The 13,468-nt window shown below is 36.0% G+C and overlaps 1 protein-coding gene across 15 annotated transcripts in view; it reads right to left on the bottom strand.

The window, feature by feature from the left end:
- The window catches only part of Pam (peptidylglycine alpha-amidating monooxygenase), a 287,901-nt gene that overhangs the window by 181,455 nt on the left and 92,978 nt on the right, over positions 1-13,468 (bottom strand). For 11 of the 15 annotated variants that reach the window (XM_048811491.1, XM_015483974.2, XM_048811497.1 and 8 more), the window contains exons 2-3: positions 10,175-10,638; positions 9,069-9,189 (exon numbers count right to left, since the gene is read on the bottom strand). In XM_048811491.1, coding sequence (XP_048667448.1) covers positions 9,069-9,189; positions 10,175-10,266 — 213 coding nt within the window. In that variant the 5' untranslated portion in view covers positions 10,267-10,638. Of the gene's footprint in view, positions 1-9,068; positions 9,190-10,174; positions 10,643-10,931; positions 10,949-13,468 lie in introns of those variants that run through there. The other 4 variants (XM_015483979.2, XM_048811496.1, XM_048811498.1 and 1 more) reach the window with 2 other exon arrangements.

Here is a 13,468-nt window from a genome sequence, read left to right as displayed (position 1 = left end):
TGGGGGGCGGCTCTGCCCCTCAGCAGGCCGCTGGGCCTGCTCTGTGGGTGGTCACAGTTCCCTCTACCTTGCCAGCGCAGGAGGAGGGGGCGGCTCTGCCTCTCAGCAGGCCGCTGCTCCTCTTCTGCCGGTGGGTCGCAGGCCCGCCTACCTTGCAGGAGTGATTGGAAGCTCTGTCCAGCCACGGGCCACTGGGCCTTTTCTGCTGGTGGTCACCGTTCCGCCTACCTGGCAGGCGTGGGGGGTGGGGGGCCGGGATCATAAAATCTTGAACACAGATTTTTTATGAGAATTAATGAAACAATATAATGTGTTCAAAACAACAGTGTTACATAATGAATGCTCAAAATTACGTTTTCAGCTTTAAAAAATTTAGTAGAAACAAAAAAAAAAGCATCTTTAATCTTTTGTGAAAATTGGTGGTAATAATGAAGCCTTTTATACCACAGCACTTTTCTAGTATTCTAATAAAGAAAGAGAAAATGGTCAATGTATACTGTCATGTGAGATTCTGAACCAGACATGTTTAGATTGTTCTCACAAAGGAAAACACTGTTAACAGGTCAAGTATGTCCTCCCTAAGTAGACATTAAAGGTTTCAATAAAAATACAGATGAAGCATCATAATTTAAACTTAAACAATTAGCAATGAACTATATACCACTTTAATTGGTACTTTACAAGATCCACTTAACATTTTGAATTTTATTTTATCTAAATAATTGAATCTTGCTGATAAATCAAGGCATGACTATAAAAATAAATATAATTTGAGAATTTGACATGAAGCATTTTAAATGATATCAATTCCAAGCTTTCAAAATAGAAAATGAAAAAAAGCCAATTTAATGTGAGACAGCTAAATAATACAACAAGGGCTTGGTGGCTGTCCTTTCTAGTAATCACTGAATTGTATCCACTATTAAGTTTTACCATTGGTAAAATGGAGATAATATTAATCCATCAGTAAGGGGGCAGGAGATACAGCATTTTAATATCTTTTGTTATTTTTTTTTCACAAGTCTTAGAATTTTATATGTATTGCCTAAGTCTTTCTAAATGAAAAGCAAATGCTGATCCAAAATTAGTACATTTCTCAATTTTCCTCTTCCAATAGCAAGAACACTCTGTTCCTTCATTTTCTGTTAAGGGAGAAAGAAGAATAAAAGTGGAGGAAAAGTAAACACTATGAGCTGTGACATGTGTTCATTTTAAGACAATGACTTGATATATTCAATCCTCACCCATGGTTGGTTCTTTCTGACAACACAAATGCACTTTGCAGGAATGGCCAAAACTAGCCATTAAAGCCACCACTTTCCTCTGTCACTCTCTGGGGGAAATGTCATCATGTATCTGTACATTTGTCCACCAAGCCCAAATGAGTTCTCTCAATTCTTCATTTCTCAGGCATCTTCTCCCAATCAAATGGATTTGGCTGAAAATAGCAACCTCTACTTGCCATTTCTGATCTAATATATAGGCTGAACTAGAAAAAGAGAGGGATGCAGTGATGAACATTTCAGAGGACTAGAGAAGGTAGAATGGAACATGGTCTCTGACTGCAGAGGAGGTCAGGAAATCCACAGTGTTCTGGAGTAGGGTGGGAATCTTCTTGAGTTGTTTCTCAGCAATTGTACAGCTGTTTTAGGAAGAGAATTGATTCATTTTCCCTAGTGAGTTTAACATATAAGGACCTTATGGTGCCCCAAAACCTGCTAATGGTCACAGATTAAATTTCTCTTCTACCAGGAGGTTACAATTCAGAATTAAGTTAGCATGCAAGGGGAATTGAAGAAATGGGAGTGCAGTGTGTCTCCCATCCTTTTTCATCCTCAATATAAAATTCAAACTTAAACTCTCAAAGAATGCAAAGATTACATGCTAATAAGTAGAGAGGCGGAGATGAGGAAATAACAACCTCTGACATACTAAAATTTATAACTTATTGATTGCTGGATGGCCTTCTGGGAAGGGGTAGAAACTGTGGGCAGGTGGGGCAAAGTTAGAGGAGGTAGGTCACTAGGGGAAGGGCATACCCCAAGGGATTATTTCTTGTCCCATGCCTCTTCCTCTCTGTCTCTATCTATCTGGGTCTCTTTCCCTTTCCTTCCCTGCTGTCCTGAGCTAGGTAGCTTTCCTCCATCTTTCCCTTCTGCAATGAGATTATCCTTACCTCAGACCCAAAGCAATATGTCTTAACCTCTTAATCATGAGCCATCTTTCCTCCTTTAAATTGTTGATTTCAAGCATTTTGGTCACAGTGATGAAACCTGAGTAACACAGGTATCATATAGCATCCAAAATAAGCAAATACCACACTCTGGTCAACTGTCTTTATATGAAAAAGTCCAATCAGTGTTCTGAACTTAAGATTAAAAAAAATCTGGTTTTAATTTGTGTATTACCTCTGATAAAACACATATTCTGAGCAACTACTGCTTAGAAATGACATTATGATTATATCTTAATATTTAAAAACTGATTCCTTAAAGGGATGCAGAAAGCAAAACCCTGAGTTTTTACTATGTGAATTATCAATACATTGTGGAGGCAAGAAATAAAGTATAGTAGTAAAAATTTTAAAAGATTATTCAATTGAGAAAAAACAAAGTGAAGTACAGTGGGAAGACTATGAGAAATTTTTGTAGAAGTATTTTATTCACTCTGTTACATTTCAATGACTACATTCTTTGGTCATTATTCTAAAATAAATGATGTTTTAATTTCAAGATTTTCAACCTGTTCCTCTGTAGTATGCGATGTGATCTTTAAATTTTGCATTGTTCTGTTTTCTGGAGACAGATATTTGTGTTCAGAAACACAGGGGAAGTATGCTTTTTTTTATTTCAGAGCATGATCTGCGACTCTTCAAAAAAACAAACACTGAATGAGACAAGAATTTCCAAGAGGTTTCAGAAACAGTGTATTTTTCTGTATTTCTCAAACTATTCCCAAAGAAAGTGAGGAAAATGACCAAAGACAGCCTAAAACATCTTAATTAAAAGAAATTTAGTTAATATGTAGTTCACAGATAATAGACTTAAAAAATACTTAATTTTGTAGAATTGTGTGTTACAAATTAGTTTACACTTATATGTCCTTAAGCCAAGATGCGGAGGAACTACGTTGGGCAAATAGCAAATAAATAAAATGCTTGCACACATAGGATTTGAAACAACTTACATTAGAAAAGAATGGTTTTGTTGTTGTTATTTGTTTTTTAAATAAGGTCAATATCCAAAATCCTTAGGTGAGCTGACATTGAATAAATCCAGGCTGATTCAAACTAATACATGCATATTTTTTAAAAAACCTCATCAGGTCACTTCTTTAGATAACTTCTCTTCCAAGCAGTATAAAAAGATGTATAAAATCTCTCAGAAAAATACATCAATTCTCAATATTGCTTCACTCTCTTATCAAAGGCCTGTTGTTAGTGGAAATATCTACTTTAGAATTAGCACATTGAAGGATCTGTTTCCTCACTTACCCAGGCTTCTCGTATCCTGGTTTGTACTTTCTATTTTTCTTCATTTGGCTACCTTTCCTATCCCTCAAAATTATTTCCACATCTCACTTTTTCCATGAAGTCATGACTGAAAGTATAAGGGTTAGCAGTTTCTCATCCTGAGGCTTGTTCCCATTTCCCTCAACACACTAATAACCATAGCAACACCAGTGAACATTTTCTGAGAACTTACCACATATTTGGTCACTGAACTGAACATTCTACTGGTATTATTCCACTTGGTCCACAGAATACCCTGGGTAGGTAACCTATCACCCCTTCTGCAGATGAAGGAGCATGGCTAAGAAACATGCCTTCATTGACACTGCAAGAGCCAGGACAAGGATGCCATCAGCCTGGCCCTACGTTTGATTTACAGTTAGCCAAGAAACTTTATATAAAAATCATTGTAATTAAGCATTCATTTATTTTATTTTAAAATGCTGGTGATGAGGTGGAGAAAAACTAAAAATAGAACTATTATGTGATCCAGCTATCCCACTCTTGATAGCTGTATGCCCATGTTTATTGCAGCACTATTCACAACAGCCAAGATAGGAATCAGCATAGATACCCTGTCAACAGATGAATAAGGAAAATATACACAAAGGAATGTTATTCAGCCATAAAGAAGAAAAAGTCCTGTCACTTGTAGGAAAATGGACAGCACTGGAAGACATCATGTTAAGCAAAATAAACCAGACATAGAAAAAAAAAGTCTCAAATATTTTCTCGTACATGTGAGAAATAAGTTAAAATAAAATAAAAAGATGACCTGAAAGTAGAAGAGGGACTATTAGGAACTAAGAAGGGGGCTGAGGAAGCGGGAGGACAACAGGGCAAAAGGGACGTGGATATGCTCGTTGCATGACCTATGCACATGTGGAAACGTCACAATGAAGTTCATCACTTTGTACAATTAATATGTGTTAATTAAAGCAAAATAAACACCCTGGGGATAGTTAATTCACCAAATTGATAACAGCACTTTATTATGATCATGAATGAACTGGCAATTTATCGAATTGTTTTATTTATTCAGGTGAGAGGTAGGGTGAGCAGAAGTCCACAGGATCCCAGGTGAGTAAAGGAATCAAATGAGGAAGAAAAAGGGCTAAAAGACTATTCTCAAGATATCATCACTCTGTGGCTCTGCTAGATTTGAAGACAATGGCATTGGATGGCAGTTCTTTACTTAGGTTTACTATTTAAAAGTCACTACTCTTAACATAAGGTTTAAGGTTAAGGATCTTTGTTTTCTTTCATGAGGAAGGTAGAGAGGAAAAAAAGGAAAAGAAAGGTGCAGTGGATCTTATTGAAATTAAAGGGAGATCAGTACAGGAAAGGGACTAAGGGGTGGGAGATGGGAGAGATGGGAGAAGTACTGAGGAGTGATATTGGCCAAATTATATTGTTATATGGTGTTCATGTCTGAATGTGTAACAATAAATCCCATTATTCTGTACAACTATAATGCACCAATAAATGTAAAAGAAAAAATAAAAACAGGATTTGAAAAAGAAAAAGTCACTACTCTTTCTGCAAATCTTCTCAAATCCCCCCAAACACTGATTAACAGAAATTTTATAATAAAGAGAATGGAAATTACTTTAAATTTTTTCAAGTTAGAGAAAGAATGAATTCATTTTACTGTCATTCTCATGGAGATTAAATTCATATACTACATAAATGTTTATATAGCAAACTGTTTTTAATACCATATAGTTTGCATCTTTGTGCATTTATATTTCAGATAACAGAGTTCTCAATGATATGCATGGAGACTTTCAAAAATGTTCAGCCTTTAACCTTGTGTATATATTAGCAATAGCTGTGCCCCCTAATCCGTACCTCTCCTTTTTAAAGCTATTTTACCACAAATATCTACAAGTCCCATGATTCACTTTCACTCTCTTTTCAATAAGTAGAAGGAAAGGTTGTTGGTTTGATCTTTGTTAAACTAAATATCTTTGCTAAACTATTCTTTGTTTATTTGAATGTTTTCTTTATAGTTTTTGACTAGAGTCATCTGTGAATTCCAGGTCTTTGCTGAAGTTTTCCTCTATTGTTTTCCTATTGTCAAAAATTTAACTGATTTTATTTACTTACTTATTTATTATTTTGTGCTGAGGATTGCACCCAGGGTCTTAAGTATGCTCTACCACTGCATTATACTACCTGCCCCTGTGACCAGTATTTTATGTTGAATCTGTAAAGAACATTAAAGTTCTAAAATATCTAAAAACTTTTTGATTTTGTAATCAAAGTAAACTACTTTCCCTGGACTCACCTAATCGTGTTTAGTGGGAGTAATTTTTAATGGCCACTACGAAGTCCTGTGATATAGCTGAATCCATTAATGTGGAAGCCTGACATACTGATATCCTCTGATATGACACTAATCTAGAATTGTATTTTATCTGGAAAATTAACTAGTTGTACTCTCTGTAGTATGTGTATAGTTCTCTCCACCTCTACTCTACATTTGCTTGTTTTTTTTTTTTATCTAAGCTTATCTAAGGACCTCTTTCCCAAAGAAAGGATTTACATCAGATGTATTGATGTAGCTTTCACTATTGACAAAACTTAAAATGTACTTTATAAAGGAATATATTGAGTGAATACACTTCTTTGACCAATCTGATCTGCCTGATGTACCAAAGGAAGTTCTTACTCCTCTGCTCCTTTTTCTTCAAATTTTATTGCTCTTATGGATCCTCTAACATTTAAAAACAATCATCTTATATATAATTAGAGATATAATAAATTATTGTATAATGATGTATTAAGAATTGTAATACAAATATAAATAAATAAATAAATAAAAATCATCTTAACTCCTCAACTTCTTTCCTAGTTTTTGTATGTTTCTTAACTCCTCTTTTTTCTTATATTATTTTTAAAATATTCTGTTCTTCATATTCTGGTTATTCCTAAAATTTTCCCTTAATTTTTGTTCTTGACCATTTTATTTTCTTGGACATTTTATTTTGTTGTTGTTTTGGTCAACTCTTCTTACTCCACTTATACCTTTTATTTCTTCCCTCTAATATTTTATCATCTTTTCTTTTCTCGTTTTTTAAAATTTCCTTTCCTTTTAAGAACTTGTGTTAACACTAGTTTTATCTGCATTCTTAAATGTTCTTAAAATATAAATTTTTTTTCACCAAAAGTACTTACAGTAACAGCTCTGGGTCTGCCTCACCAAGAACACCAAGTTCAGGAAGAAAGAGGTTCCAGGGGTTCTATATCCATCTTTCCCTCGAGCATAGTTAATAGGGAGTCTATCATTTCCCACAAAAGCTTACAAGGTATATTATCTGCATGTCAGTCAGAAAATTTAAGTCCTCATGGCACATCATCAATGAACAGCATTTAGTGAACGTGGAAGAAATATTCAACAACCAGTCCTGAACTGCTCCAGCTGAGGAACTGGATCATTTACTAGATAGATTTATATGCAAATAAAACAAAATCCAACTCGACCTAGTTAAAATAAGAAAGGCTAACGTAACTGGAAATTCTGTTAGTGATGTAACCAAGAACTAACACTCTCAGTCTCTGTATTGCTTTTTCTGGTACTAGTTTTAGTCTAGGCATGGCTCCTTCATGCACAAACAGACCCTAGAACTACATGCCTATTGTGCTTGTGCAATAGAAATATGCCTTCTCAGCAGAAGTCCTGGGCTTTAATTGGACTCATCTAGATCACACACCTTTTTCTGAATCAACTGTTGTGGAAAGGGAGGTAAGATGTAGTTATTTGCTGATCCTAGTCCACTGGTTCCAACTCTGGAACCTTGGTAAATAGCTCTTGGGAGTCACAAGGTCTCAGAGAAGGAGCAAGGAGAAAACTAGCTCTTTGCTGAGAAGGCAACAAGCAAATTTCCACTACACAAAGGAAAGTTGAATACAGATAGTGCGAAGTAAATAGTGGTAACTTCAATAATCTATTTTCTTTTGTAATGGAATTATTTTAATAATTATAAGGTTACAAAAATGAATACATGTATTTTGTTTCATGAAAATGAAGCTGTTCCACATTTTTATAATCAATTCCAGTAATTATTCCTGAGATTATTGATCCCAATGTAGTTGCCTATTATTATTATAGGTGTTAAATAATTTAAATGTTATTACTCTTAAATAATAAGAAGAAAAAATAGCAGAATAATAACAAACAACAATAAATGGCTATTTGATTAAAACAATAATATTCTTGTGGGAAAAGATTAAAGACCAATTAGTAAATATTTTAAAATAAGTAATATAAGCTAAGGTTAAGCAAATAAAGGGGGAAAATGACTTTTAAGAGTGAGAAGAGACAAGAAGAGGCACCCTTTACAAAGGAGGGGCTGTTGTTTCTCTCTCCTCATTTTAATGTCATCACATTCTTCTTGGGCTAAATATCAAATAAGGAGTTTATGAAATTAAAGGCCAAACACGAATAACTGAATGCACAGAAAAGTCACCTGAATGGTCATTTGGGAATGGGGAGAGGGTGGAAGTCATTGTGACAGTAGTAGTTACTAATAGACATTAGATCATATGCAAGTTTTCAAGTAAATGAATGTCAATCCTTAGCCACTAGGGGTGGGGGCCCACACATATTTTCTAGAGCTTCTGAATGCTAATTTTAAAAGAAATTCTTCCCAATAAGTAGAATACTTTTATTTTCCCAATACTAGAAAAAAAAAAAGAAAAGAAAAGAAACATAGAATGTTATCTGCAACAATGAGTCAGCCACTGCAGCTCTTCAACATCCAGGTCTCTGCAGCTCTTCAAAAGCAGAGGACTGTCTTTTAATGACACACATAAATCCCTGCACTGCCTGCCTGCAAAACATAATTAATTCTGGCCTTTTTTTGCTTAATGAAACACCTTGCACACATGACAGCAATGGCTTAGAGCTTCTCGTGTATACCTGAAATAGGGATAGCCCCAACAACAACTTAGTTCCACTCAAAATGCTCTATAAGACTCACTTGTCTGAGCTTTATCATTATTTCTTCAAAATATATCTCATAACAGACACGTCAGCCTAAAGGAAACACAATCAGCCACCTGTATGAACAGTTTTCCTAACTTCTAAAAGTGTGGAATGTTTTGCTTTTAAACAAATATGTGGCACTTAACAAGTTTTTATTTCTCAAATTGTGGCTTCTATAGAAGAATATTTAAACAAAATACTCTCTTAGATGCAGCTGCTCAATGTCATTTTTATTAGAATAATTTTTCATGTTTTAATGCAGACTTGCATGCTGCATTACAAAGGACATTACTCTTTGGAGAGTCCCAGCATGCAAATTTATAAGGTTCCATTTCAAACAACAAATAGCAATATGAGTAAAATTTGAAAAACAAAATTTAACTGAAAGATTTACATTGAAAAATTTACCCCTCTTTGTAATATTCAGTTATTTTGGTCCTATCTGAAGAGATCTGAAGCAAATGCCTACTTTTGCAGAAATTACTGCCACTGGAAATATAGTTTCCCTACTTTAATTATAGATTGTACATAGAACAAGTGAATAATTAAATAAGGAATGCCTCTCACCTGTTTAGGTGTGACCCCAGGCATGCGAATATCCAACGCAAAATCTGATGAATCAATAGGAATTACTGGTCTGGTGGTACCAAGACACTCACTGGCAAACGGTCTGGTAGTTTCTTTAAACCTTGAAAAAGAAGACATTTTCAACATTCTTTAATATAATGAGTAGAGGAAAAAAGGACTTCTATGACCTTAAGGTTAAATAATGTTGAAACAGGCCCAATGAAGACCCTATAAAGATGTGATGATCATACAATGTTATCAGAGACACTCAGAATTGCATTTTCTAGTCCATGACCAAGATACAACCAACTTATAAACAAAATATAATCAAAGAAACCAAGCAGCTACATTCAAAACTTTATTTAATAAAAACTTGTCAACATATACATTTGTTTCTAGTTAATGAGGATACAGTATTAATACATTACAAATTATAATTATAATACACATACCAATCTTCTAATGGCAAATATTAACCATAACCCAATACAAATTTTTGTAACTATGTTGTGAGTGTCCGGTATTACAGGTCAAAAACAAAAAAACTGATCATAATCTTGCTGGAAGGCAGAGTTACATGAGGAGGAAATAAAAGGTTGTGATGTGAATTACAAATGTACAAGTACATAAATATTTAATATGGTAATTATGGGGCGTGTGTATACAGCTCAATGTTTCTTAGTGAGCGATTACAGTCCATGATCTGCTTCTCCTAACCACTGATCTTGATATTTTATTCTTCAAGCTGTTATAAACAGGAAGGCATTCAAGTCTAAATGACTATATCGTACTTTCTGAAATATCTCCCCAAGAGGGAGTGATTAGTATTGGAAATCACAACTTCTAATTGGAGTTCTAGAAGCCAGAGCAGCAACTCAGCTACAAGACAGTGGGCTTTTTCTGCAAGGGAGACTTTACAAGAAGTTGCTGGGCTAAAATTCCAAATCGTTTCTGTAGAGAAAAATCAACCTTGTGTATTTCGCCAACACTTGTTCGTAAAAGTGATTACATTTCTAAACAGCATGCACAAAACCCACCCAAACAGTATTTCGCTTGTTAAAAAAAAAAAAAAAAAAAAAAATTAAAATAAACACAAACACACCCACCTCTTAAAGACAGAAAGTGGGCTTCTGAAACCCAAGCAGCTGCCTTGCAAAGTCAGGAGGAGAACTAGCAGGCTGCGCGCGCGGCCAGCCATGTCCGCGCCGCTCCGGCCCCGCCGGGAGAGGACCGGGCAGCGCAGCGCGGGGCTGGGGCCGGCGGTCGGGCAGCGGCTCCACAGGCAGCCGCTACTTCATCGCCGGGCGCGGCGGGCGTCCTGCGGCGGCCACACGCCGGCTGCCTGCGAAAGCCGCGAGCTGGACCCGGCGAGGTGTCTCGGTCACGAGCTGCGGTCAGAAACCCGTGGGAAGGCGGTACTTCTGTCCTGGCGGCCAGCGGAAGCCTGCCTCCCTCCAGAGCTGCTGCTTCGCCCTGGTGCTGGGGCTAGACGTGCGAGTTCCTTATCACTCGGGAATGACAGGGACTGTAAGGACTATCACACAAACCCGCGTCAGTCATCATTCAGAACCTGCAAAAATAGAAGCAGATAATGGATGACTAACACATTACAGCATTTGTCCTCAGCAAATCCCAGCTGAGGTTCTTTAATACATTAGTAGTTTCACAAGCTTGAGCCCAAGCCTGGGGAAAACGCTGGTCTGTTCATCTTCCTCCCTCGACTACTGGCCCCCCAAGATTTCACAATTCCTACCCCCCCCCAAGCATAGCCCCTCTTGTGCCTTTTGCTTGTCTTCCTCCCCCAGGCCCACTCCGAGTTTTTTGTTTATTTTTTTCATTTCTCCCCTGTTCACCCTCACTCACATCCATCCCTCATTCTGTGTATCTTCTTACTCAGTCTACTATTCCCCCCCAAAAGCACTTCAAAACCGCTGCTCAATCTAAACAAAGTTATTTGCATAAATGATCTACTACAATACAAGGGGGGAAAGAGGCAAGGACAAAGGACTTGTATACAACAACAATCAAATAGAAAAACACCGAGAACAAAGGCATGTTCATATACATGCATCCTAGAGCTACAGATAGAGAATTAAAATGCTCCCTACCAAGAACTCCCAAGAATAGCCAGAGAAGTAATTGCCCAAGTTCTGGGAATTATTTTAAAACAAACCAACACTTGGCAGCTACTAACATGATATTTAAATACTCATTTAAAAATCTAGCATCTAATATACAAAGTAATAATTTCTCACATAGAAGACTTGCCTCCCTAAAGATATTTTTTCCTAAGTTTGGAGATTTACAAAACGTAATGAGAAAAAGCAGAATCTTGGCTAGCTCTAAATGAATTTTCTACAAAGGTTAAGCATAATCAAGAACTTCCTATTAATATAAGTGAGAGATGTTAGGGCTCAGAGCAGGTTACCACCAAAGTATGTTGTTGTTTTTTTCTTTTTTGCATACTGAGCTATTTGATCTAAAGAAAATTTAAAGTCCTTAAAAGCAGGCTCAGAATCAAGGAAGGAAGGAAGGAATAAACAAACAAACAAAAAACACCAGTAAGATCATATAGAAGTGCTCAACTATATTAGCCTCTAAATTATCCTCTGGAAATTACAGCATAATGAAGCTAAACCAAAGAGAGAGAGAGAGAGAGAGAGAGAGAGAGAGAGAGAGAGAGAGAGAGAGAGAGAGAACCAAAAAGCACTAACCTTAAATTTAAATTTAATGGTATTCTTATGGTCAGTACTTTCCACATAGAAGAAACATAACATACACCAAATACAAATAAAACATAATTTATGGGGCTGGGGAGGTGGCTCAGTGGTAAAGCGCTTGCCTAGACGTGTTTGATCCTCAGCACGACATAAAAGTAAATAAATTACTTAAAGTTATTAAAAAAACATAATTTAATATCCAACCAATTCAAAGATGCTTGAGGCTCACAAGCAACCAAGGACCCAGTTAATTTACATAAGCAATGACATTTTTAAAAGACTGATATTACTTGTTTGAACTTTCTCTTTGGCTTGCTATTTGAGCTTTCAACAATGCAAACCCTCAGCTCTGTCTTTATCCTGTGGGTAAAGGAAAAGAACTCTAGGGGGAAGAGAAACAAAGGGCCTAACAGCTGTGCTATTGCTTTTGCTCCAAACAAAGTAGAATCCTGTTGAATGACAATACTTAACATCCTCCAATTTTGTTTTTTGTTTTTTTTTTTTTTTTACATATAAATGTGAGAAAAGAATTATATTTTATAATTTCATTCAGAACAGTCCTTCCTCCAGTTGGCAAGGAGATTTGGCATTATACAAACACTTGAAAACAAATTTATTATTAAAATTCTCTAACAGAAGCACACCCTTCAGTACTAGCCTTTGAGGGAAGGGGGACTCCTCTTCTCTCTTTGATTGATTTACTACCTTTGATGTCCCTAAACCATTCACTTAAAGAAAAGGGAATTGAAGTTCTGGATAGAAGCAAGGTTGATATTTGTCACCATGAATAGAACACCTTTTATTATAGAAAGGAAAGGTAATTATCATTCTTATTTCTTGATGCCTTATAAAGACAAAATATAACTCCGTCAAATGAAAATATGTCTATTCCATTTGTTTTAATTCCTGATAATGCAGAATACATAATGTTCAAAAATCTTGTCTCTCATTTAAGATTTAAAATGTTTTCATGAGATCACTCATTGACTCATTCAAAAGAACTTAATTTCATATTTGATGTAAAATAATGTGATATATACTGGGGTTTTATAAGATCAATAAAACTAAAAGGGAATATAGTCCATTAAGAGATGAGAACATTGCACAATTAATATGAGATATGTTTAGAAAGTACTCACTTACAAAAAGATGGTGGAATGAGATGGAAATCATTACCCTAAGTAGATGTATGAAGACACGAATGGTCTGACTCTACTTTGTGTACAACCAGAGATATTTGTGCTCTATAGGTGTAATATGATTTGTAATGAATTCTGCTGTCATACATAACAAATTAGAATTAAAAAAGAAAGAAAGAAAGTACTCTCCTAGAGGAGTACTTTAAAAAGGACTCTGGGAATTTTAAGGAAGAAAAGAAACTTCAAGAGAGAGTAAGAAAAAAGAAAAGGATAAAAGCAGTCTTCAATAGAACAGTGGCCATTGAGCAGGGCCCTTGGAGGACCCTTACAGTTTCTACTGCAGGAGGTAGACAATGAGCATGCCAGGTACAGGGCACAGCAGGGGCAAAGTTGAGAGCAAGAGTATGTGTTTGACACATAAATCAAAGGCATTCCTGTATATCAGCGACAAATCCTCTGAAATGGAAATGAGGACAACCACTCCATTCACAATATCTTCAAAAAAAATAAAATACTTGGGAATCAACCTAACAAAAGAGGT

This window comes from Marmota marmota, unplaced genomic scaffold (assembly GCF_001458135.2).
Source record: "Marmota marmota marmota unplaced genomic scaffold, marMar, whole genome shotgun sequence".
In the NCBI taxonomy this organism is placed as follows: Eukaryota; Metazoa; Chordata; class Mammalia; order Rodentia; family Sciuridae; genus Marmota; species Marmota marmota.
This window is presented reverse-complemented; position numbering and strand designations above follow the sequence as displayed.